At 42.4% G+C, this 26,143-nt stretch overlaps 1 protein-coding gene across 4 annotated transcripts; it reads right to left on the bottom strand.

The window, feature by feature from the left end:
* On the bottom strand, nt 1–26,143 carry CAPSL (calcyphosine like). 4 transcript variants are annotated; one of them, XM_056513309.1, is made up of 7 exons: nt 24,035–26,143; nt 23,586–23,727; nt 7,639–7,775; nt 6,509–6,686; nt 5,687–5,896; nt 3,019–3,136; nt 1–176 (listed from the first exon to the last, which is right to left on the bottom strand). In XM_056513309.1, exons 3-6 carry the CDS (start codon nt 7,773–7,775, stop codon nt 3,035–3,037), a joined length of 627 nt encoding a protein of 208 aa, XP_056369284.1. In that variant the 5' UTR covers nt 23,586–23,727; nt 24,035–26,143; the 3' UTR covers nt 1–176; nt 3,019–3,034. The 4 variants fall into 4 exon arrangements, with proteins under 4 accessions (XP_056369284.1, XP_056369283.1, XP_056369281.1 ...); XM_056513308.1 differs by lacking the exon at nt 24,035–26,143 and having other exon boundaries at nt 23,586–23,997; XM_056513306.1 differs by lacking the exons at nt 23,586–23,727; nt 24,035–26,143 and adding an exon at nt 11,644–13,364 and having other exon boundaries at nt 7,639–7,783.

Here is a 26,143-nt window from a genome sequence, read left to right as displayed (position 1 = left end):
TTTTCTTTGTGTACCATTTCTCCCCATCTGTATGGACAAAGGACAAAAGATGAACAGAGACAGTCTCATTTGTATGACAAGAAGGGTAGGTTCCCAATCTTTATTAAGAAGGTAAGAAAGCTATGAGTTCTTCATTTCCAAGGGAGTTCCACAAGTGATTCCTTGGTCATAAACCACTGCAAATACAAACAAACAGAAAACAACTTTCAGTGTAGGTATGTACAGGCAACAGCTACCAGGTCAGCAAACATTCCAGGAACAGAGAGGGAAAACTACTGAAACACATGTATCCCCTTTGAAGAAAAATACAAGTAAAATGATTTCACAGTATGGAAAGTAAGGAATTAAAGCAGGAGGATGGGAGTGAGAATCTCTAAGAAGCTGCACAAGGGGTTGAAACATGGTATACACAGGAAAGTTGCCTGTATGTTTAGTTGAGAACCAAGGAAAAAACAGGGCTTTAAAAAGCATTTTGCATTTATCCTGGTCTATGTCTCCCCTTCTTCAATTACCCTTCCAGCCTCCCAGGGCTGGGAACTCCCATGTTCCCAGCAGCAAGATCAGTGTGACTGCTGGGGCTTAGGGTTTGCCCCGAGCTGCCACAACAAGCCCGGATAAGACATCCCATAAGGAACAGCTTCTCCTGGTGTCTCAGGCAGATTTCAGCTCTACGGGACTTGAATGCAGGAAAGCCTGGAGTCTAGGCCATCAGCTCTTGTGATTTCTGCTCAGCTTGCAAAGTACCTTCTTGGCCAGCAGAGAGAAGAGAATAGAGAAAGCTGCATGGAGGTTCCACAGACACTTTATTTCTTCCACGAAAGAGTCCAGGCAGCAGTCCAAATACATAAGGTACTGAGGGGGCTTTTTTCTTTTTCTAACACTAAGGGTAGGGGAGTAGATATAGGGATAGGGGTTTTTTGCAAGGGTTAAAGGGAGGGAACAATAGGGTTTTTCAGGAGGGATAAAAACATCTGAACTAAAGATTACTTTGTGACTAGACTAAGTCTGGCCTATGACTTGACTGAAGCAGCAGAATGCTGCTTGGTTTTCTGTTTCATCAGCTATCATGTGATAGGACGGTCTTTTCTTTGCCCTGTGGGTGCTCAGCTATGCCTGCCTCTCCAAGCAGAGCTGCTCTGGTTTTGAGGAAGTTTTGTATTGGACTCAGGAGAATTTTTGCTGGTGTTTGTGGAAGTAGTATTTGCAGTGCCTAGGTATGGTTTTATGTTTTACCCTGGGAACCATCTTGGACCAGGTGGCAGAGATACACAGGCATATCCCCATCTCCAGGTAATTAATTAGAAAGGCCCAGAGATTTGGTGTGTTTCTGGGTCTTTCACCAGCACTGGTGGTTTTTCAGTGAGCTTGGCTTGGGTTGAATTTGCGAAGTGGCTGAGAATTGGGGGATTAGGTTCTGATGCTGTACAATTTAGGAAATTGATGACATAGAGCTTTGCAGAGTCTTTCAACTGGAGATAACATTTCTGTGTCTCTCAGCTGCTGGTTGAGAACTCTTTTGAGGGTTTGATGGGTTCTCTCTACAATGGATTGTCCTGTGGGGTTTGCAGCAATGCCTTTAATGTGTCAAATTCCTCACTCGCTTTGAAACTTTTTTAGTTTGTGAGATTTGTAGGCAGGCCCATTTTCGGTCTTGATCTTTTTTGGGACTCTTAGAGTAGTGAATGCAAGAGGAAAATTATTAATAGCTGATGCAAACACTGCTCCAGAAAAAGTGTCAACTGACACATGCACGTATTTTGACTTCCCAAAGGACAGAAAATGGGTCATGTCAGTCTGCCTCAGCTGGCAGCTGTTGAGACCTCTGGGACTAACCCCTGTACCCATAGAGGGTATCTGGTAATTTTGGCAGTTTGGGCATGTTGCAACAATGTCTTTTGGGCTCCTAATCTTTTGGGAGCTTCAATATCCTGATGAGGGCAGGTACATTTTGATGAAAAAATGCATGTGACAGCTTTGCCTGAGCAAAGATGTCAGGGATGTTTGCAGTTTCCACAGACATGGCCAGTGCTTTCCTGTTCCCTTCTGTGACAAAAGTGGGAAGGTCAGTGTGTGATCTCACATGCATAATATGGTAAGGCTGTTTTCTGTGGGAAATCAAGTGTGTCAATGCAGGAATCAATTGGCGTAATTTTGGATTGGAAACCTCCTTGAGGAGGGCATGCTCTGCTCTCATGGCTATACCAGCCACATAAGCTGAATCTGTAGCAGATTAAAGGGTTTGTCTTTGAATTTCTCAAAGGCTCTAACAACAGCTGCTCACTCAGCAATTTGTGGAAATCCCTCCACTATTTGGGGATGGGATGGTAGATGATTGCTTCTGGGAATGAGCTCCGAACAGGAGAGAGAACGTGAGCCACATACCAATGGTATATGGTGGGAGAGTTTTTGAATCCTTGAGGGAGGAAAAGCCAGTAGGATGATTTTCCAGGGAGGCCCTGTCAGGGTTTCTGCTCCTTCCATAGATCAGCAGCTGCTCCATCACACTAATGAGACCCACAAAGCCAAGAGATACTGCAGTGCTACAGGTGACAAGTCTATATGACCTTCTTGGGACAGACTTTCTTCCATTTATAACAGCCTGTCCAAGACCACCACACTTTCAGAATATTTTGGTTTCCTTCTCTTGCATCCTCTGCCAAACAGAGCTGTATCTAATATTGCAAGAGGAGCCAGAGAGACTTACTGCAGATGTCAGAAAAGAAAAGAGCAGCTCATGTCAGAAAAGAAAAGAAAAGAGCAGCTCATATCAGAAAAGAAAAGACATACCAGGAATGCAAAGAGAAAAAGGACAGATGTGTGGGGTGGCCAAATGCCAGATCTACTCTCTGATTATGCTCTGATTCCCTGGGGCTAAGCCTACTGGAGCATCTGCTAATTAATTCTTCAGATTGAATGTAATTGGCACAGTTACTGGAAACTGTTGTTATGGAACAGGAGAGTGTTGTTGTACATAGACTTAATCAGAGGAACCTATAAAAGGTGAAAGAAAAGTCTTACTTCTTTAATTGTATGATCAGAGGTTCCAAGCATTCTTCATCATGAGGATAAAGTACACATCTGTGTCAATTGAAGCGCTTACTCCAGCATAGTAGTTCATGAACTCATCTGTTGTGACCTGAGACAGAGAAATTAAAAATAGGAAAATGAACCTTTGGTTTTATTTAATGCTGTAAGTCAAAGCCACATATTGAGAAGAACTCTTAATGAAACTGAACATCTGCTATTTCATGTTGTTGCTAACAGAAAGGAATCCAACTTAAAATTTGCTTAATTCCACTTTGCTAGAAACAAGAGCTCTTGTCCTCAATAAGACTTGGATGGAGATGAAATGTAAAGTTTAACTAACCTTACCAGGAAATGAAGTTAAAATCATTGCTACCTAAGAAGACAAAAATTTTGATGTACTTTTTTCCAGGGGTGCTATAATCTGGTTCTTTGCATAATTATTAATAAAGTGGATGGTGTTTCTGATGCAATTCAGAGACAGCTGGGTACTTTATACCCACCCATTGCTGTAAACAAGTCTCCCTTAATGAAGGTTTGAGGTTTAAAAATTACCATTAAAAACTAAATAATCAAATTAGCAAAGAGAAAAACTGTGCATGTCTCTTGTGATGCCTTAACTCTTGAATTGTGTAAATCATTCTTTGAATAAACATCACATAGAAAAATAGAAAACAACGTTTAAAAGATATTTAGCTATGACAGAGTGTCCAAAGGAGGACAGTGAGGATGGTGAAGGGTCAGGAGGAGAAGCCCTGTGAGGAGTGGCTGAGACTGAGGGGACCCCTCATTGCAGTTACAGCTGCCTCATGAGGGGCAGAGGAGGGGCTGACACTGATCTCTGCTCTGTGGTGACAGGGACAGGATCCAAGGGAATGGCCTGGAGTTGTGTCAGGGGAGGTTTAGGTTGGATATCAGGAGAAGGTTCTTCCCCAGAGGGTGTTTGGGCACTGGAACAGGCTCCCCAGGGCAGTGGTCACAGCACCAGCCTGACAAAGCTCAAGAAGCATTTGGACAATGCTCTCAGGCACATGGTGTGACTCTTGGGGTGTGCTGTGCAGAGTTGGACTCAATGATCCTGATGGGTTCCTTCTAACACAGCATATTCTGTGATACCATGATATCTGCTCTGATTCCATTGTGTGTTTGAGAACTTAGCAAAACATGACAATAGGGAGAAGGGACCATTTCAGTCTGTTCTGCCATCACAAGCCTCACTAAAACTGCCTATTTCAGAGGCACCCAGCAAGACTATGGTGAAGAGGGCCTTTCTAACAAATGCTCAGCCTTAAGGCATTTCTGCTAAAAAACATTTTAGGTGTTCAGTATCATTAGTGTCTCCTGATCCAGGAAAGCCACAGTCTGTTCTCAGAGAGACAGTAATCAGTTGAGCTAGCATCAGGGTTGGATGCTCATCAAGAAGTGGATGCTCAGAGTAACCAGGCACTGAACTCATCAAGGATCTGTTTGGGAACTCATTTAATGTGTTCATGTATGACCTCAGCACAAAAAGCAGGAACATTTTGTTTGAAATTTGCTAGATGTCACCACTGCTGTGGAAGTGGAAGGAGATAGCTGGCTCTAAACTGGTATCTCTGAGGATGACACTGCAGCAGAAGGGATGAAATTCAGCTCTACTAAGAGCAAAGTCATGCCCACAGTAGATAAAGCCCATCACCTCTCTACAACTGAGAGCCTGAGTGATGGGAGCAAAGCAAGTAAAGGATTTGCGTGGGAATTAGAGAGGTAGGAGTTACCAGTGCAATGCAGCCTTGAAAACCCAGGTGTAGCCTGGAGTGTGGGAAGTGTTAAAAACATTCCACAAAGCACTGATAAAAACTTACAGCTTAGTTTGTTATTGTTAATTGCTCAGATTGAGAATATCACCACATGAACCACGGAGATACAGGATTGCTCTGAGCTGGTCAACAGATGTAAATTTAGACAGTTCAAAGAAGTTTGCAGACACATAACAAGGGGAAAGAGAGTGTTCTTGGCTCAGAGATGGCTGCAAAGCAGATATATAAGAAATCCATTACAAAAGGTCCCCAGGCTTTGCACCTGAACCAGAGAGTTGACCCAGAGTGCAGGAAGGGCTTCCAGCTCTGTCTCAGCTCATGTCTTGTGAGGGTACTTGCCCGTGGCAGTAGCCCCAGCCCCATTCTCCCTCCAGCCTTCTGTACATAGATCTGTCTCTATTACAAACTGATTTCCAAGTCAAGTGTCTCAGTAGTTACACTGGAGAAGAATTAACTGTAAAGTATTTAACAAAGCAGGGAACCTGCTTTTGAACTGGATCCTAGTATTTATTCTCCTGAGAACTGAAAAATCCCCGAATTTATGTGGATCTTGAAAGTAAGCAATTTTGTGGGGTAGTCTGAAGATTTACTTGGTGTAATCTGTGAATTTGATTATTAAGGCTACAGGCCTTAATCCAATCTCACAACCACCCTTGTGCCTCCTGCAGAGCCCCTTTGCCTCAGAATGTACAAGCCAGCTGCATCAGGAGTGCTGAGCACACGTTGTGCATCTACTTTGATTTTCCATACAAATGTGATGCAAATGGATGTTTGGTTCTGCAATTACTCCCACGCTTAGTAACCTAAGTCAAATTCTGAGTCAGATGGTGATTTCATGGCCTGCAATTAGATGCTTCACTTACCTTCCCATCTCTGTCATAGGGTGACTCAAAATTGTCCAGAAAGGCTCTAAAGACTTGGTCTTCTGTCCAGTCTCCGTTTAAATACTTGGGGTGACGTCGTCCACTGTACACTCCGCGTAAGTCGTCGACTGTTATGACACCATCTCCAGTCTTGTCTAACTTCTGAAATGCCTTCAGGACAACTTCTTTTCTTGCATTGGACATGGGAGGCTGTAAAGAAATATTAAAAGAGTAATTTTATTTTTGCCAACTTCCTGCCCAGTTCCAAATTGAAGTACTTGCTGTTGCTAGCAGCAAAACTTTCAAGGTAGATGGGACAATATACTGGTGATAGTCTACACTGTCCATGAGCTAGAAAGGGCAATGTATCCTCAAAAGAGCAAAATGATTAAGACTATTCAGTGTCTACCCATACAATAACAAATGGACAATAAGAGAGAAAAATGCTACCTATAGCACTTTTCTGATATGCCCATTTTAAATAATTCCAACAAGAAATTACTAATTACCCAAAGTACTAATATTTTCTTTCTAAATTGTTTAGGCTTCAGCAGAGCAAAGATACTTAAGACAAAATCAATCACTGTGGTGGTTTAGAAAAAGTGTCCCCTGTTATAAAGAGATGCATCATAAAATGCCCAACAAAGAAGGGAGATTGATAGGCTGAACCTAGTACAGGTACCCAGACTGCAGCACAGGAATTTCGGTATCTAAGTCAAGACCATAATTAATGGGAAAAAAAAATCACAGCTATTTATTTGCAAATATTCTATTCTATTTTGTTCCATTTAATGCAATCGCATCATAAATTCCCAGACTTACTCTCAGTGTCACAATAAATTCATCAAAATCAATTTTTCCACTGCCATCTTTATCAAATAGCCGGAAAACCTCTTTTGCTTCTTCCTCATCAATCGTCACAGAGTAAATTTGTAGTCCTCTCAGAAACTCTTTGAAATCAAGGGTTCTTGTGCTGTTATTATCAATAATCCTAAATACTCTGTGGAAAACATGAAACATAAGGAAAATGCATAGGAAAACCTGGTTTAACACAGTACTGGAGCAGAGAGTCACCTTACAATGAGACAACATTTTCTCCTTCTTCTGTATTCTGAGGTAAAAAAAAAAAAACAAACCAAAACCAAAACCAAAACCAAAACAAACCAAACCAAAACAAAACAAAAACAAAAAACAAAAACAAAAAAACAAAAAAACAAAAAAAAAAAAAAAAAAAAAAAAAGAGAAGAAAATGGAAAAAAAATCCAACCAAGAAATAAATTCCCTACACTTGGCAGTAGAGATTACTTGTTTAGATTGGGTGCATGAATTGTATAAATTTGAAGTTAAACAAGGGAAAGGCTGATAGTATTCCTGTTCATTACAGCCCTCTGACCTCTGCAAATTGCACATTTAGATAAAGTTCCACATTTAGATGAAGTTCCAGTTGTTCACCATCTGGATCCATCTGTGGTTTATGGGGCTTGGGAGGGATCTCAGGGTGTGATGCAACACCCCTTTTCTAGGGATGGGATGGTTACAAAAAGATTTTAGGTGCTTCCCAAAAACTAGACAGCTAAGAGATCATTACTAAAAGTGCACCATACCCCAAAGAAAAGGAAGCTTAAAATCTCCAGTGCTGAAATGCTTAAGATAATTTTAAGAAGACACCAAGGAGAGATATATGGTTAATATTCCCTTCCTTTCTCTGGCAGGAGTTGTTCTGGGTCTCACAGAAGCACTTTCTCATGAGGGATTGATAGTTTTCAATCCTTCAAAGAGTGACCAGGTCAGTCCTGTGTCCTAAAGCACTTAAGGCCCAATGCCAGGCTTTGTGGGTTGTGGTGTTTGCACTGAAATGAGGAAACTCAAGTTTTGGTCCCTGTTTAGGGTGTGAATCTCTTGCAGCTAAAACTGTGAGACTGAATAATGGGTTTGACATCTTGCATACTCACCTTCCAAGTCCTTTGATGCCTGCAGATCCCTTTGCTAAACATTGGAGGCGAAGTTTTTCCAAAGGGTCAGTGGTTTTGGACAGGCTTGCTTTTGCTTTCCTCATCATTTCTTGATCATGCCTTGATGTTCCTGACATCTGGAAGACTAAAACACTGATGTGGCATGGATTCACATTCAGACATAGTGCTGAAACCTGCCTTAGCATACAAAGCATCCCAGATTTCTAGCTTGCAAGCTGCTGGTAGCAACTCTTTCATGACGGCCCATTTTGACCCTCTATTTCCTTGTCCCTATCTGTCTTCTATCAGAAAGTGAAATTGCCAATATAGGCCACTGACCATGAAAGAAGGGCTCAGCCAACCACTCTCTGATTAATCCAGATGCAGGCAGGAGACTGTGATAAGAATTTTCTGCATACAGTGTGAGAACATTGTGACAACTGGTGGGTGCACTCAGGAGTGTGTGGCTCCCAGCATCCTTGCCAAGCCTCTTCCATCTGCCAGGTTTGAAGCTATCATTTGACCACAGGAGCAAATGTTGCCCTGCCTGAACACCTTTCCTTTGATTCACTTTTGTTCCAGTGAGGTTCCGATTCTGCAGAGCAGAGATTTCTCCCATTGCATGTCTGAGCAACAGAGTCACCTACACGACACTTACTGCTTTTTAAACACAACTGCAGAACAAATTAATACATTAAACTTTCACAATATTTAGCACCCCAGGATTTCACATGCTGACAGCAAAGGCCTTCCAGCTTCCCACAGAGGAAGACAGTGGAATAAAAATAGGGAAAACCAGCTTGAGACTCTGCAGTGCTGCAACAGCACCACCAAGAGCAGCACACCCAAGCTGGCAGCAACCCACTCCCTCTCCTGCAGGGATTTTTTTCTAGTGCTAAGAAAAGTGGGACTGCACGTGCCCATGCTGGTATTTTAGAGCAATGAATCCTGGGCACATGCTCAGGGCCAAGACTGCTGTTCCATAGCCTGGCTGATGGGTCTGCAGCAGACCATGAAGACTCTCAAAATATTTTCCAGCCTTTCAAGCACCACAGGATCAGGGCACACAAGAGTCACAGAAGTTACAGCAGAGCTCCAGATTCAGAGGGCCACTGGTGCTCTGCTGAGGCAGTGCTGCGATGAGGAGATGAGGCTGAGCAGCCCTGTGAGGGACTGTCAGTGCACATGGCACTTCCAATCCCTGTTTCATCTTAACTACTCTGCTCCTGTTTACAGAGCATTAGCTATGGCTGCTGGTAATGTGCTGAATTTTATAACCACTTCAGATTACTCCAACTGGGCTTGGAAAAACAGAAAAGTAAAATGTTTTTGTACTCCCCAAATGGTTTCAATACTAGCTTACCGTAGAAGTCTAGAAAAGTAAAATATAGAGTATTTTGGCCTTTGCTTCAGACAGAGCAAGAAAAGTTCTTCTGGGAACTCATTAACCAGGAAGATCTCACAGCTGTGTGAGATCAGCAGCCAAAAATGTTCTCTGCAAAAAACGACCTGTCCTTAAGGGAAAATATTTAGCTGGAAAGCCTTTAAAATACAGTGAGATTGCATAAAGACAGTGCAAACTATATTTACATTATATAATAATGTACTATTGCTTATATATAATATACAGCAACTATACGTCTATATGCAGAGTAAGTGATGCAAGAGTATTGCTGTGCAGTGTGCTTCTCTCTATGCTGTTATGTCTTTATGGAGTTCTATAAATACTGAGACCAGTGAAGACATAATTCATCTCCACTGTGGACTGCAAAAACAACACAAACACAAACACCATGAAAAGAGTGTAGCATCTCCTTGCCTCAGGCTCAGTGGAGTAATTTCCAGAATACTGCAATGTGCATCAAATAATCATTGCTGTAAGACTCATGAATTGAAGCAAGGGTGGGATAATCTGATTTGTTATCTGTTATGATCTCTTGAACCTCAATAAAAGCCCCTGAAACTGACCAATCCTCTGTAATTTCTGCGGTAAAAATAAAGTTTGTTTCTACATCTGTAAGCATTTCTGCCTCAGAACTCACCATCTCTAGGCTAAGTTGTTCCAGTATTGAATAATTTTTCTTTTATATATATTATTTCTAGTCTGAATTTCCACCATATTAGATGCTGTTTTACTGTCTTTTACAAGATTAAAGACCTACCTATTAAAAATGTGTCCAGGCATAAGTACTTGAAACCCTTTTAAGCTCGCTCTGGCTTAATAATTAGGCATAGCTCAGGATACATAGCTCAGATACATAGCTCCTGGTACAACATTAATTCCTGGATGTCAGATAATTGTGCTGTTTCTCTTGAATTTTTCAATTTTTTCTGAGTATTCCTTCTGAAGTAGGTCCACTCCAGAGCACTCCAGTAATCTCACCAATGCACTGGGTAAAGATATTCCCACTTCTTTTCTCCCCAAGTATTATGGTTAAAAACACACAAAAGGCTCTTTGCAAATCTTTATTCTCTACAATGTTCACAAGCTAAATCACCAATATGTTTCTATACAAAATTCAGCTATTAAAGACTGTTTGTAAAGTAATTGCACTTTCACATCACACTAAAGCCTCTGAAGCAGACTTGGCTCCTGTGCCACATGGCAGTAAGTATTTGAGAACCTTTTTTATGCAAGCAGAAAATACAGAAATCCATTAAATATAAAATCTGCTACATGCAAGCCTAGCCCATAGTGACACTTATACCACTTTCCTATTTCTGTTGGCTGCAGGCTTAAGTTAGAGGTAAACCCTTCCTAGGCTGTATTGTAAGAAATGAGAGTCCAAATCAGTGCAAGAAAGGAGGAATCACAGTAATTCACATGATCTTTCCTCCCCTATCATTTTGTTCCTGCTCCTTTTTGGATAATGCGAAGTTATTAAAGATGCAGTCAGAGTTTGTTGAATATAACAGTTCACTGCGTAGTGTACAAATGTATTGCTTCTTAATACCATCAATAAAACAAGAACAGGTCATAACTGTAATTCCACAAGGTTTTAATTTGTGTATCTCATCCAAGATTATCAGATGTCTCCCTCAGTGAAATTAACCAGCAGTGTTTATTTTAACTTTGAATCCTAGAGTGTTTTGTTTTGTTTTAACAGCCTAGGCTATGAACAATTACAATACCCCATGCTGTCAGCACTGTTTGTTTCTATAGGTGATGTTGTGTTGTGCAGGCCAAACAGAAATGATTGCATTTATTCCTAGCAAATACAAAGCCTTTAATTTTAGGTTGGATTTTTCCAGAAGACTCTTGGCTGTTCAGAAACCAGATCCCTTTACAGTCCTCTATGACTGAGGATTAAACCTGGAAAGAGTCAGATTCAGTCTAAGCTGTGCAATATTTGTTTAGATATTACCCTTCAGCTGAGCCCAAGAGTCTCCAATGAAAATCCTAAAAACTACTACAGTATTATGGGCAGAGTCCTATAATTACATCTCGATTGCCCAGGCCCCTGTCCTAGCCTGGTACAAGCAGCACACACCCACCCCAGAGCAGAAGATCTCTAGACCTGAGAATAGATTAAATTATCTAAACCAAATGTCTAAAACACATTTACTTTACTTCGTATAATTTCATTTAATTATTAAAAGCATGAAAGCTTCAGGAGTATTTGACAACCATCTAAACACCTCCTTAAAAATTCAGCTTCCCAGCCCCACAGACCCTTCTGCAGCAGCCTCCGATCTCTCTCTCTCTCTCCATCGTGATCAGCATCATCCAGGTCCAGCCTTCTGACAGGTGGACCATGGTAATGCCTCTCTCTTGCATATATACATACATATTTATATTTATATATAAAAATAAATTTAAATATAAATATATATATATAAATATATATATAAATATATAGATAAATATATATATATATAAATGAAAAATTAGATTTCTCAAAATTAGATTTTAAAAATTAGATTTAAATAAAATTAATTAAACTACTCTTGGCTGATCAGAGAAACTCGCTGTGAGGTAGCAAACAGGGAAAAAAAATCTCTTACCAGAAATTTTCTGAACCTGGTGTTTCCACGCAGGACTGGGAGATGTTCAGGAGGCTTGGAAGGTGTTCAGAGCTTAAGCAAAAGGTTCAGGTGGGAATTGGCTGTGGCCTCATTTTAAAGCATTCTTACTTATCTTGTTTTACTTGTTTACACACCGAGCTGCCTTGCCCCCCCTTTTTTGGGAGGCCTGGAGTTTGCCAGCTGGTCTCCAAGGAGACACTGGAGGCTGTGGCTGGCCCAACCTGCAATTACACTGCTTCCCTGGACAATTGCTGTGCGGTTTCGAGAGCTTTTTCACTTTATCTCTTTTAAAAAATAACACTTTCTCTTCTCATCTCTGCCCACACAGGCTGGCGAGCAGGGCAGAGTGGGAGACACCTCGTGCTGCCCTTGCTGAACAGCAAGATTGAGGGAAAGTGGCTGTGGGGGATGCTGCGCTGCCCTGGAGGCCTGGTGCAGGGCTGTGTTTTTAGTTTCTCTGCTTTCATAGTCGATAGGGTTGAAAAAAATCTCTGGTTCAACTGTTTGCTCAAAACATAATAGAAGCATGTAAGTAAAAGACTGTCAGTTGTGGTTCACGAAGAAAAAAAGCCCTCACCAGTGGGGTGAAACCCTCACCATTTTTTCCTTGATGATTAATTGCCACTTTGAAGACCTGATGGTGGTTAGAACCTCTGGGGAGATGCTGAGCTTGTGTTCATTTGCAGCAAGAAGAAAGCTGAGAAGTTAAACACCTATATGATGAGGGAAAATTGCTTTCTACCTAGACACAGCTATTAGCAGCTCGATCTGCAGAAGGTCACAAGCATGGTCAGTAAGATAATGTACCACTTTGGTAGGGAATCAGGATATTGATAGATTCCTTAGGGGTAGGAAATAGCCTGTGTGTGTTCCCTAGCCCTCTGGGGCAGCAGCAAGATGAGCACATGAGATCAAGGCTGATGGCAAAGGCAGCATGTACAAGTCAGTGTGAGAGCACATGGGAAATGAAGGGAGAGCCCTGTTCTGGTCATGGATGAAACACTGAGGAAGAACGAAAAACTGCATCATTTCCTGGCAAAAGCAGAAAATTATTTTAGGCAATCGCTAGCTAGACTAATACCACTTGCATCCTGGCAGGCTGCTTATCTCTCATCGACAGGTACTTCCTGGTACTAAACTGAAGCTTGTGCAAGACTTAGAATATTCTTTTATATCTTTCATGTGGCAGCTGATTGCACATTAATGCACAAGCAGGGAACAATACTTATTTAATATCATTTACTGATTCAGAAATACTGCCTTTGTGAAAATGTAACATCCTTCCATCCACTGTTTTGGTTTTGTGAATTGATCTCCAGAGACCTCCTGGGAATGCAGAAGAGTTAAAGGGCTATGAACATTATCTGGGCTGCTGCCTGTCCACGCACTTGGCAAAGACAAAACAGAGGCACTGAAGGCTAGAGAAATGGTTTTCACTGAAAAAGTTGGTCCTTGGAATTCAGCCTCCCACCCCAGTAAACAAATTCTTCAAGCACAGAATTTCCGTTGGCTTTTAGGGAGTTGTAGCAGATTGAAAGAACAAGGATGGGCTCTTGAAAGCAAAAAAAAAAAAAAAAGTTAATTTAATATCTGGATACTCAGCTGCATTCTGTTGCCTTTCCTTTCCTCTGCCAGTGAGCCCAGGCACATACAGACACACATGGATGTTTACTCCACATTCCTCTGGAAACTGGACTGTGCCATTTCTGAGATGGTTAATAAGTTACCAATCTGAAAAATTATTAACAGGCTATCAAGTGTCTCAGATTACATCAGGGTGTGAAATTTATTTGGTTGTACCTTCTCTGTTATTGTGCACAAAGCTGTATGCAGAGTTCAGTGAATTCAGAATTTAACACAAACCATATAAAGATTTCATCAGAACTCTGAAATTTTTCCTCATAATTTTCTAACTAGCACTGAATACATACATACCTATTTGATTGTTGGTTTCATCTGAAAAGCCTGAACTGTCTGCTCAGTTTGTAGTTCAGTACTGGACTGAATTAACTTAGAAAAACATACTTTGAAGCCTAACATGATCTATAAACTCATGACAAAGTCCATTTAAGTCAATTGAAGTTTCTAAAAATTCAGATTTTGTGTTAAATTTAGGTAGGAGGGAAGGTATAGAAATGCCTTATAAACTTTATAAGAAGTGTCTCAAAAAAAGTGGCCTTGGTTGTTTTGCAGTTTAGTTTACAAGTTCCAGCACTGTTTCTTAATGTGCCACCTGTGACCACTATTGTGGTGAAGCTCTTCAGCTATGTCAAGAACAGATATGAGAATATCTGCTTGTCCTTGGTAGGGAAATCAGCACGGTTGTTTGTGTGGAATACAGGCTTAAAAAAAAATAGCAAGCATGAACTCCCAGAACACTGTGTAGCAACAAAAATTAATTTTACTGGATCAGCCTCTAAGCCTCTGTGTTTTTTTCCTGCCATTAAAGTTAAGAAGGTTTCGTATACACTAAAAAAGAAACCATCACGGTAAATACATTGTCAAGGGAAAAGTATTCTAATTTTAAACTAAGCTGTAATGCAATTAAATTACAGAATCACTGAGTGGTTTGTGTTGGAAGAAAACCTTACAGATCATCTAGTTCCAAACACAACTGAACTCTGACTCTAAATAAAATGGTTTTATATCCAAAAATGCTGTCTCCCTGTGTGGTTTGTTGTTATCCAGATGAAATTAATTGTCTGCTCTCCGTAGCAGAGACCGGCTGGCACATGCAGACTGTGCTCGTGCTATTGAGCTAGTTCCTGAGAGAGTGCTCACCCCCAACCTGCCTGGGTGCTGGCCCAGACCTGCTCTGTAGCAGAGCCCCAGCCCAGTACACAGCTCTGACCCCACAGCATGACCCTCATCTCGCCCCTCGGGGCTGAGGAGAGTTCCCAGCCCAAAGGTGCACACTGCCAGCAGTGGGACACATCGCCCTGCCTGGCCAAACAACTACTGCACTCCTAAACTTTACTTGCCTTTTTCCCTTACTCTCAGGAAGCACAAACAGATTTTGGTGGTTTTTAATGCTATGTCAGCTGCTTAATGCCCCTGACAACTTTTTTTTGAAGGTGATTTGAGACCAGGAGCATTCCAGAAAAAGAAGCAGTTATCTTTAAAATTTTTCTTTTCTTGAAAATCTACCACAAATCTGTTTTCAGTTGGAAAATGAAAAATGAAAACACTAGATACTTCAGTTTTTAAGAAGTTAAGCAACTAATGTTTACTAGAAATTGCTTGTTTTTATCCTGTGCCTTGAAATAATGACAATTTAAGTTCTTGAATATTTCAGGGCAATAGAAAAAAACAGTGTTGTGGGTGTTAGGTTTTTTTTTATTCTACTACATTTCTCAAAAATATTGGCAATTTTCTGTCAACCACAGTGAATCAAAGTGATGGAGGGCTGACATGCATGAGAAACTTCTGTGCTCAACCCTCTTTCTTTTGTCCACAGAAGAAAACAGTTAAATGGGCCCAGCATTTAGTAGGATTTTGATGCTGAAAAGCTGTCCTTAATCATTGCAAAGTGCGGGAAGTAGCAAAGAATAGAACAAGAACAGTCTGCAGCTTGCTTCAACAACAACCAGAACAATCTGTCCTCAGTGAAGGGGGCAAAGAGGAGGGAGCCAAAACCAGAGGGGAGAAGGTTTCAGCAAGCTGCTCCTCAGAGAGGCCTCCCTAAAGACAGTCACAAAGGACTGGAATGTCCTGGGGAAGGAAGAGTGGTTGTAAAGTCTCTGCTCTTGGCACAGGCATATGCCAAGAGGGGGAGTCTTGATAATTTATTTTTGCAATCCTCTGAAATCTGGATTTTTACAGGTGTCTGGGATCGCGCACACACCGTTAGGCAGGAGGTGAAAAGGTGGTGGGGAGCAACGTCAGTAGTCATCCAGGAGAGGAGTATCTGGAAGGGGCAGTAAGGGGGGAGCTGTATTGGCTGCCAGGGCAGGGAACTCCATGCTTGCCAGCCCATGGAGCCAAACTGACTGCAGCTATGACTTCAGCCTGTGTGATATAATTTCTTAAGCAACCACAAATGGGATGTATTCTTTTCTTGTTATTCACTGGAGCTTCCTCTCCAAATTAGCAGGAACTGTTTTTGGTTCCTGACTCCAGAAATGTACTGGTGGTATGTGAGCTGGATGCTTTTCCCAACCAGGGCATGTTTGATATGGCAGCACAATTCAGCACTCAGCATGCTAGGGATACTGGTCAGCATGGCTGGTGATACACAGTCACTCTAGAGGGCCTTGTGATGTCCCAGAGCCCCTTCTCTCCATTGCCTATGCATTTCAGAAATGACTTCTGTCGCCCAGAGCATAAGGTACTGCCAGGCTTCTCTGCACAGCAGGCCTGAGATGCACAGCTCTGGCACAGGAGCTGCTGCTGCCTCAGTGAAGGTCTCTTTCCTCTTTCTGTGAATAAGAGACTCAGAGATGAGTCAGCAGACAGAAGACTATGTCAGGTCTCAGAACAGATGAATACATCTTCACTGAGATACATTCAAATAAGGGCTGGAAGGATAGAGGTGATATTGTAAAAGTCCTGCAAGAGTGTCTCTGCCAACAGGCTTGCCAGCCTTGCAACAGGGGCTTTAATGCAGATTTGCTGGGACTCATTACCAAAGCCTGAGATGGAGAAGAGGTATGGGTATGGTATTTTCCAGCACTGGAAACAGCCCTGCTGCCAACCAGGTCAAGTACCTGCAACAGCACAGATGCATATGCACAAGAGGAAAAGGAGACAAAGCCTAAGGATGGTCCTCAAAGTGACAGAATTACAGAATCATCAACCACAATAATCATCCCTAAATGTATTCCCAAATGCCACATGCCTGTGAACACTTCCAGAGGGGGTGACTCCACCACCTCTCTGGGCAATTTATTCCAATTCCTGACCACCCTTTCAGAGAAAAATATTTTTCCTAATATCCAGTGTCCCTTCCCTGGCATAATTTAACATTATTTCTTCTTGGCTTGAGACATGGCAAAAGAGACTGACTCCACCTGGATACATCTTCCTTTCAGGGAGTTGGAGAGAGTGGTAAGGTCTCCCCTGAGCCTCCTTTTCTGCAGGCTAAACACACCCAGATCCTTTTGCTGCTCCTCATCAGACTTGTGCTCCAGACCCTTCTCCAATTCTGTTTCCCTTCTCTGAAGTCTCTCCAGCACCTCAATATGATTTTTGAAGTGAGGGGCCCAGAACTGAAGCCAGGGTGCAAGGTATAGTGCCCAAGGCATGGTATTTTTGAAGTGAGGGGCCCAGAACAGGATGCAATGGTGCCCAGCACAGAGGGGCAGTCACTACCCTGCCCCTGCTGGCCAAACTATTGTTGATCCATGCCAGGATGCCACTGGCCTTCTTGGTCACCTGGGCACACACTGGCAAATTCTTCATTTCTTCAATTTCTTCCCATTTGCCCTGGTAGAGATGTCAGATTTAAAGATTTGTAATCTCAGACTAGGTCATTAGGCTTTCTGAGCGTGCTGATTTTCAGCTTTGGAGGAATTAAAATTGCTCAGCACCCCATCTAGTTTCATAAGTCTCTAAAATTTAGGTTTCTGGGAAAATGTCTCTCTTAAGTGCATCCATTCCCTACCTGAGCGGGGACATGTAGGTGTCTTTGGCACGTTCTAGGCAAGCTCAAGGGAGTTTGGGGTCAACCTCCCCCAAAGCTTCCAAGGGAGCAGATGTGTCCCACAGACAGTCAATGCCCAGCAGAGGAATGGGGGACCTGCCATCACAGCATGGGTACTGAACTGACAGCACTCACATGGCATGCAAGTGCAGTAAAGATGAAGACACTTCTCTGTGGCTCCATATAATCTCGCTTGTGGGTTGTTTCTTTCCATATCAAGCTCCAGCATCCAGTCTGGGCATACTCTTCATAGATGAAGCAGACCACTGAGCCAGAAGACTCCAGCTAGAACTTGTGAACTGTTGCTTTGTCAATGCTAACTAGGAAAAACTGCCAAATCCCCACACTGCCCTTTCAGAAATCCAATTAGAGATGTCTTTCTATACAGAGTTCTGTCTCTTTCTATTACAATGACTTTAAAGACTTCAGCAAAACAGATCTCACTATAAAAGTCCTTTTTAAAAAAGAATTCACATGAATGGGCTAATGTAAACTAGTTCCATCCACTTACTACCACCCTGTGTATTACAAATCACTAGAATGGTCTGCAGACTGAAGATTCTGACTTGTTTAATGCACTCTTTGTCTGTGTCTCCAGCATCAGGATGGACCAAGGGGTCTCCATGCCCTGAGCTGGAGGACTATGGCTGTGAGAATGGTCAGCACCCTGTTGACCCTGAATTTGTGTGGGATCTGCTGTTCCAGATCCACAGATCTGTTCCAGGCACAGATATGCCTACATATCTATGGGGCTGATGGGATTCATTTGAGAATCCTAAAAGAGCTGGCTAACGTCATCACAAGACTTCTCTTGATTTATGGGCATCTTGAGAATCCAGAGAGATCCTGTCTGACTGCAAATATTATCCTAATTTTCATAAAGGGCACAAAGGAGGACCCTGGAAACTACAGGCCAGTCGGTCTCTTCAGTGTGTGGTAAAATCATGGAAAAGTTTATTCTGGGATGTACTGGAAGAACAATGCATGTATCAGCCACAGCTGACACAGCTTCATGAGGTGAAAGTCCTGCATGTGGAACCTCTTTTTACAACAGGGTAGACCACCAAGATGATCAAGGGAAGCCAAGTGATATAACCTTCCTGGATTTCAGCAGAGCTTTTGATACTGTCTTTCACAGGATCCTTCTGGACAAAAGGTCCTGCTCAGAGCTGGACAAATGCATCCTGTGATGGGATAGCAGCTGGCTCATGGGTGGGGCACAGAGGGTTACAGTGACTGGGGTGACATCAGACTGGTGACCTGTTACTCCCGGGGTTCTGCAGAGCTCCATGTTCTCTGTTCTTCAACATCCTTATAAATTATCAGGAAACAGGACTGGAATGGATAGTAAGCAAGTTCACAGATGATAGAAAGCTGGGAGGAGCTGTTGACTCCCATGAAGCAGAGTGTCCCTGCAGAGAGACCTCAACAAATGAGAGGACTGGGCAATCACCATCTGCATGAAGTTCAACAAGGGGAAGAGCTGGACTGTACATCTGGGATGAGACAACCTTGGATGAAGAGACAGACTGAAGAAGGAGGTGCTGGAGTGCCATGGAAAGGGCCTGGGGCTCTGGGTCCCTGGCAAGGTGAACACGAGCCAGCAGTGCCCTGGCAGCCAGCAGGGCCAGCCCTGTCCTGGGGGCATCAGGCACAGCATCACCAGCCGGGCAAGGGAGGGGATTGTCCTGCTCTGCTCTGCACTGGGGCAGCCTCACCTCCAGTGCTGGGGGCAGCTCTGGGTGCCACAGTGTAGGAAAGGCATTAAACCATCAGAGAGTGTCCAAAGGAGGGCAGTGAGGATGGTGAAGGGTCAGGAGGAGAAGCCCTGTGAGGAGTGGCTGAGACTGAGGGGACCCCTCACTGCAGTTACAGGTGCCTCATGAGGGGCAGAGGAGGGGCTGACACTGATCTCTGCTCTGTGGTGACAGGGACAGGATCCAAGGGAATGGCCTGAAGCTGAGTGAGGGGAGGTTCAGGATGGATATCAACAAAGAGTGTTTTCACCTACAGGGTGTTTGGGCACTAGAACAGGGCAGTGGTCACAGCACCAGCCTGACAGGGTTCAAGAAGCGTTTGGACAACACCCTCAGGTACACAGTGTGACTCTCGGGGTGTGCTGGGCAGTGCCAGGAGCTGGACTTGATGATCCTGGTGGTCTCTTCCAACTCATTGTATTCTGTTGTATGACTATATGACTTTAAGACAGAAGTGTAGTGGAAGGATGAGTATAATCCTAAAAAAGAGGACAAAAAGTAAGTGTATTGTAATTGCATTATTAATATTATTACTGACACTTTTAACCATATTGGAGTTTTAACTCCCTTGTTACACCTTTTTTTTCTCTATCAGATTTGGATTTGAGATAACATACTCTGCAGATCTCAATTAACAATAAAATCTTGGGTTTACTTGTATACAAGGCTCTTTCTTTTTGCTCATCAACAAGACCTTGAACACAACACATTGGTGGAGAGAGGGGTATTAGGACCTCTTCGAAGCCAACACCTAGCTAGGGGCCAGAAGACATTTCTCCTGCTCTTTCTGAGGTACATGACACATTTTGCCAGCTGCGAATTGCTTTAATGGGAGGTTAGACTGTTACGTTATGTGTCATTTATTTTCACACCCGCAGAGTTGAGGCCTATATCAGCAATGATATTGCTTTGCCCCTCCCTGTTACCATTTCCTTTAAAATGGGATGGTGATTTTCTTCTTTGCTGGGAAGTTAGGCAGGTGATATCTCTCCCTCTATGAGTTGCAGGGTAATGATGTCTTTGTGTAGGCCCCCTACTTGGCCCTGTTTAGCAGATAACCAAGAACAATTTTAAATAGAGATTATAATATATCTTGGTGATGCCCAGCAGATTTTGACCTTGGTTATTTCAATCATCCACTACAGACCCTCCTGTCCAGCTTGTGAGGAAACATGCCCTATCTGTGATTTATTCTTTCTTGTACATCAGCCAGAAAGCTTCTGTCTGACCTCAAGTTTAGCAAGTGCTGGGAACAACAAAATCTATGTTAAATTCCCTAAATGCACCCATGCACCCAAGTCTTTCTTTTATAAGCCAGGTGCTCTTGTCTAGCAGCAGGCTGGGTGGGAGTGCCACCAGGAGCAGGAGAGCATTGCTCCCAGGCCATCATCCATGACCCCACTTGCACAGTGCAGTAGAAACCTGCGTGGCTTCTGTGGGAAGGGACCAAGGAGCATTGGACAGTGGCACAGATCTATAGGGACATGCTGCAGAGGGCATCAAACAGGGAAATGCTGAGAAGTAGGTACACTCCATGCTGCCGAAATTGATAGCATGATTCCCCAAATGTTTCAAACTCCATTTGTCCATGTTACAGACCCTGCTGTGGTTCAAGATCTTTCCCACTAGTCAAGTCATAACACTAGCAAAGTTCCTGCTGATTTTAGAAGTGTATAATCTGACCTGTATCTTTAGGCCTGAGTCAACAGAAATTGAGTGCCTGATATCTGTACTGCTCCCTAAAGTTAGTCACCCAGTCCCCAACCCTCCATACAAATGAATGTTCTTGCTCTGTGTCTTGTTGTGCATCTCCATTACAGACACTGATGTTGATGGGGATCCTGCCACAGCACAAACCACTAGCAGCACAAACCACCAGGATGCAATTATTCTAGGATACTGCATTTAGAGTGTTTGTAAACTACTCTCTCTGTCTGAAGGCTTACCCTTTTCAAAACCAAATTAGTCATATTGTCTCAAATGGATTCATGCTAGTGAAAAATTTAGTTCAGATATGTGAACAAGAAACCAGACTACAACTACTGACATGTTTCTCATATACCTTTCCTGCATTTGAGGCCAGATAATGCTAACAAGAATTCACTAACATTATCTACCCAGAAATTGCATAATCTGGCATGTTTGTTATCTGCAGGGGAAAGTCACTATCTTCTGATGGATGAAAACTCACAAGTTTCTGTACAAACAGTCATACCCCCCGGATGCCACCAAAGATGGCTGTTTCGATGATGCCAAGGAAAAAAAAAAAGCAAACTAAAATGCCCACCCAAAACAAAAAAAAACCAAAAAAACAAAAAACAACAAAAAAACCCAGCTCACAAAAAGTAATAAAACGTTTCTTAGAATAGAATATTACATGACAAATATTAATTCTAATTGTTCTATAAATATTATGTAAGCTCTAGGAGTGGCACATTCAGTCCACCAGCGGTTGTCTCTGCTAAGGCCAGAGGCTGTTGTGGTGTGCTGCAGTCCATGACATGCAGCTTCCTGGAGGATCCTCTGAGCAGAAACTCCAGAGTGGGAGTCCAGCTTTTCTACTGACGTGGCTCTCTGCCTGCACTGACCTGGCACTGCCCTGTCCTGCCATCACCAAAAGGTGACCTACCAAAAAGGCTTTCAGCATCAAGTAAGATGGTGGCTTTGGCTGAATTCAGCAGTGCTTTGGCACAAATATCAAGTAAATACTGTTAACTGCACTGTCACACCCATCCCTCATTGCCTATGAGGAACCAAACCTCATCTAAAGCAAAACAGATGGTTCTGGACCTTTGGAAAATTTGGAGTTTCGACCCTATCTTGGAGGATTTGTCATTATAAGACACAAAACTGTACTTGTTTCTTAGTCAGGGATTGAAGTTGGTCAAGTGGGAGGATGAGGACTCAGCGGCTTGGCCCAGGCAGTGGGTCTTTCTGAGAGGTTTGGTGCCTGACCTCTTCTCTGACAGACATTGTTGCAAACATGATTCAAATCAAACAAACTGTGAACTCTTTGCCTCCTTTTACCCCAAAGTGGTGAAATAGCATGTTACCTATTCCTTGTGAAGAAAAGATTAATTGTAGCTTCTGAAGAATCCACAAGATAAAGAAATGAAGGCTGAGATAAAGGCAGTATATTAAAATGTCACTCACTTGAAAATACTGGAATAATTGTGGGAGTTAAAATGGGAGTAGTTGAGTCCCTGGCAAGGTACTTAGTACTCTGATGATCAGAACTGCACTGGTGTATATAAAAGAGGGTTTGCCAGCAGCACTGAGAGTTTTCCAGAGGGCAGGTACACTGTCTTTGTCATTTCTGTGCACAGTTCCTTAAGCAGCTTGGGTTATCTGCAAAGCCCATTTCCATTCCTCACAGTCCAAACAGTGGCTTTTTAAATAACCGGCTTCAAATAATGAAGTAAGGCTGCAAAAGTCATTAAGTGATCCCTTCCCCATGCAGATCCAATTCTTTACCATGTTATTCCCAGTCAAAGCTAATGCAGCCAGATAAAACAGATTTTAGATAAACACATCCAGGGAGTTAAGTCCCGCAGCTGCAAGTCCAGGTATATCTCTGGTGGATCTTGTACTTTGAATACACTGAAAACATTTCTAGGTATGAAATCCAGGTCAGTGTAGTCTTTTATCTATCACCAACATGCAGTTTTCACCTGCTACCCAAACTGAGGCATGTGGAAATGAAAGGAAGCACAAAATCAACACATCTCTTCCTTGCGTAGTGTAACATTTTCTCTCAAGTTCTGAGATTTTTGCTTGGCACAGTCCTGGTCATCAGTGTGAGAAATTTTCTGTTGGTTAAATGGATAAGACAATGCTTAACTCAGAAGCCAGTGAACACACTGGAGACACCCTTAGATGATACTAGGCTTCTTTTGTAAAGCTTACAAAGCACTTAATTCATTGACTGTCTAGCCTAGGGACTTTCCTAGAAAAGTTTCCTGGAAAGGGACAATGTGCTAAGGGCTCCTGACATGAGAATTATGAAATGTCACAGCTTGGATCCAAACCCACTGAACTCCTTCTGCCTGTGCCAAGAGTTCAGCCCTTCACTGTTGCAAGTGAGGGGCAGGAGATCCGCTTGAAAAATTGTGCACTAGTCTTGCCCAAATCTTGTGGAGAATGCTCTGAAAAGGGGTTCTTCAATTGATGAGGAAGATGAAAAGATCACTGCACTGTGCTCAGGGGTTTAGTGAGTTTGGAGCTGTCTTGTAGAATATCCAACAAGTTTCTCATTGAGTGGCTGATGTGGACAGCTCATGTAAAATAAATGTAAAATATAAAAATAATAAAATGTAAAATATAGAAATAATAAAAATAAATATAAATTAGCTCATGTAAAATAAAAAAGCTGTCTAGCTGTATACATAGACAGATATTTAAATAGATCTTCGTCATCTGCACAATCTGTTTTGTAGAGTTTTTTAGGTTGTCCATGGCATTCTGGAAATCAGGACTTTGCCTTATGTGAATACCAAGCTTATTTCAAACACAATGATGCTTACCTTAACTGGGGTCTGTTGGAAAGCAGCCCAGAATTTCCTGTTGCACGGAAAGCAGCAAGCAGTCCAGAAGAGTGTGTGGTGGTGTGGGATGGCAAGTGGCAGTGTTTGGGTGGGACAATCACAGATGCAGCTGGCAAAGAGGCTGCTGACACAAGGTACGTGTTCCTGATTAAGCAGACATGCTCTGAAAGAAATTTAATCTTACAAGTATGCATTGAAGTGGTAACAGGAATAAAGGATGTTTTCTATTCTTCAAGGATATTAATTATTCTTTTCAAAAGGATTAATTGAAGAGTTGACTAACTTCGTTAACTTCTAAACTATTAAAATTTAAAGAAGTCACAATTCATAGATTTGACAAGGAAGTAGCAATTAAAATGTACAAAGGCAGTAGAACCCAGTTAAAGAGTCTTGCTTTTTTCCGTTACAGATAGAAGTTCAGCACTCACCTGAGTTTTATGAATCAACCGGGATACCACTATTATGCACAAAGACCTCGGTTCCTTGAAGAAGTTTGGCATGACATCAGTGATGTTTTTAAACTCTTCCTGCTCTGCTGTAGAAAAGTAAAGCATGTGCTGTCGCAGAGTGCCCTACTGCAAGAAAGCCACAAGCTGGGATGGACACTCCTGTGTCTTGTGTCTCTGCAGTTCATCCCTACTTAGCTCTGGACGTCTGAAGCCAAGTGAAGAAAAGTTTTTTGCATCTTTCTAAGATCACTTTCTGTCACCAGAAAGTCAGGAGCACAGCAAATTTGAAAATGTTGCCAAATAAAGAAAAATCAAAACCAAAATAAACTTGCCTCTACATAGATTAACTATTGCTGTGGTGCTATTCCTGATTTTTTGGCAGAAGTCAAGATGGAAGATAGCAGAGAATGTTGGAGTTTTTGATTTTAAAGTAACAGAGAAATGAAAAATATATCAAGTACAAGCATCTAAGGAGGCAGCTTTTGAATCTAACACTGTACTGTTGGAACCAAGAATAATTTTGCAGAACAGTATTTTATTGATCTTTGCAAGTGCTAAAAGATTTCAGAGCAAAAAATAAAAGCTCAGATTTCTTCATTGTGACATTGGGCCAGCTGTTCTCAGTCTTTTTCCTGAACATACTTTTCTGGAGTGGTACTGGTTTAGTATTTATCAGCATATCTACTCCAAAGTAGTAGCATACCTGCTCCACATGCCCTGTGGTAGATAAGATCAAGTTGCCACACTGAGCATTACAGCTTGGATCCCTTTGAAGGATGAACAAGCTATGGGCTCCAATGCATAGAATCTATACTTAATCTAATGACTGTTTTTGTATCTGTTCTTTGTTCAAATATACTAATGAGCTCAGTCAAGCCCATTAACAGTTCCCAGAGAAATAACCACCTAAGACATGGTTTGCTGCTGCTGCTGACAAAGGCCTTCATTTCAATGAGAGTAGAATCAAGCTTGTTAATTCTTATAGCTCATTAGTAATTATGGCTCCTGGCAATTCTGAGAGCTCATTAGTGTTATTGTTCCCAGTAAATTGTGATTGAATATCTGATTATATTTCAGCAGCATTTCAACAGGAAACAAGTTTATCCCATTTTCTGGAAGTGTTTTTAAGATTTTTATTTATTCCTAGCTCTAAATTAATTCCAAATCACTCAGAATCAACAACAAAAGGGCACACTCACCATAATTCATGCTGTCATCCCCTCTAGGAGAGGGCTTTCACCTCTGTGGGTGCCTGGAACAGACCCTGCCTGCCCAGTCACTTGCTCCCCTGAGCCTGCAAATCCCAGTCCTGCTGTTTAACACTTGCTTGGTTACTGCTTTACAGCCCATCAGTGTTCTTTAATCACAGTCTCTGCTATGTTTATTGCTCAGAGAAAGCAAGTTTCCAGTGATCTGTGAAGCCTTTTTACGCATTAGTTCAGAAGGCCGGACTCCCACCCGCCACTGAATTGTCTGAGAGGCAAAAACACAAGTGTTTTATTTTGGTGCTCTGAATTGCACAACGGTTGCTCACACTCTCTCCCAAATAATTTCCTCAATTTCCCTGTGTTAGGATATTCCTAACTTCAAGCCAGGAACTGTGCTTGGGTTTAACACCAGAAATGAGAGGCAAATGCTACAAGGTGGTGGCACAGTATTGAGCCCAACACAGGCTTTTGTTGCTCCTCTGCAGTCAAAGCTACATATTCTTAGGCCTTAGGGGCCAGCCATCAGCATGTTGCTATCAGATTTCCTACAGAAATGGTGAGGCTGGGAGCAGCAAAAGGTGATAAACTCACCCCAGCAGCCAGCAGAACTCACACCTCCTTCCCCACCTCTGCTCAAACACCCTGCCACGCTTTGCTTTGCCTCTCAACACACTTCTTTGTCCTGGCTCTCTCTGCCCTAGGGTGGCTTTTCCTCATTCCTGCCCACCCACAGGCTGCCTCTGAAGGGAGTGGTGCTGTGCCACACTGGCTGCCACAGCCTCGTGCAATAGACCTGGTAATTATTTGTGAAACCTGGGCTTGAAAGCTGCTGCTTGCTCACTGAAATGTGTTGGGAGTCACACACCATTTTAGTGGTTTT

This window comes from Oenanthe melanoleuca, chromosome Z (assembly GCF_029582105.1).
Source record: "Oenanthe melanoleuca isolate GR-GAL-2019-014 chromosome Z, OMel1.0, whole genome shotgun sequence".
NCBI classification, from domain to species: domain Eukaryota; kingdom Metazoa; phylum Chordata; class Aves; order Passeriformes; family Muscicapidae; genus Oenanthe; species Oenanthe melanoleuca.
This window is presented reverse-complemented; position numbering and strand designations above follow the sequence as displayed.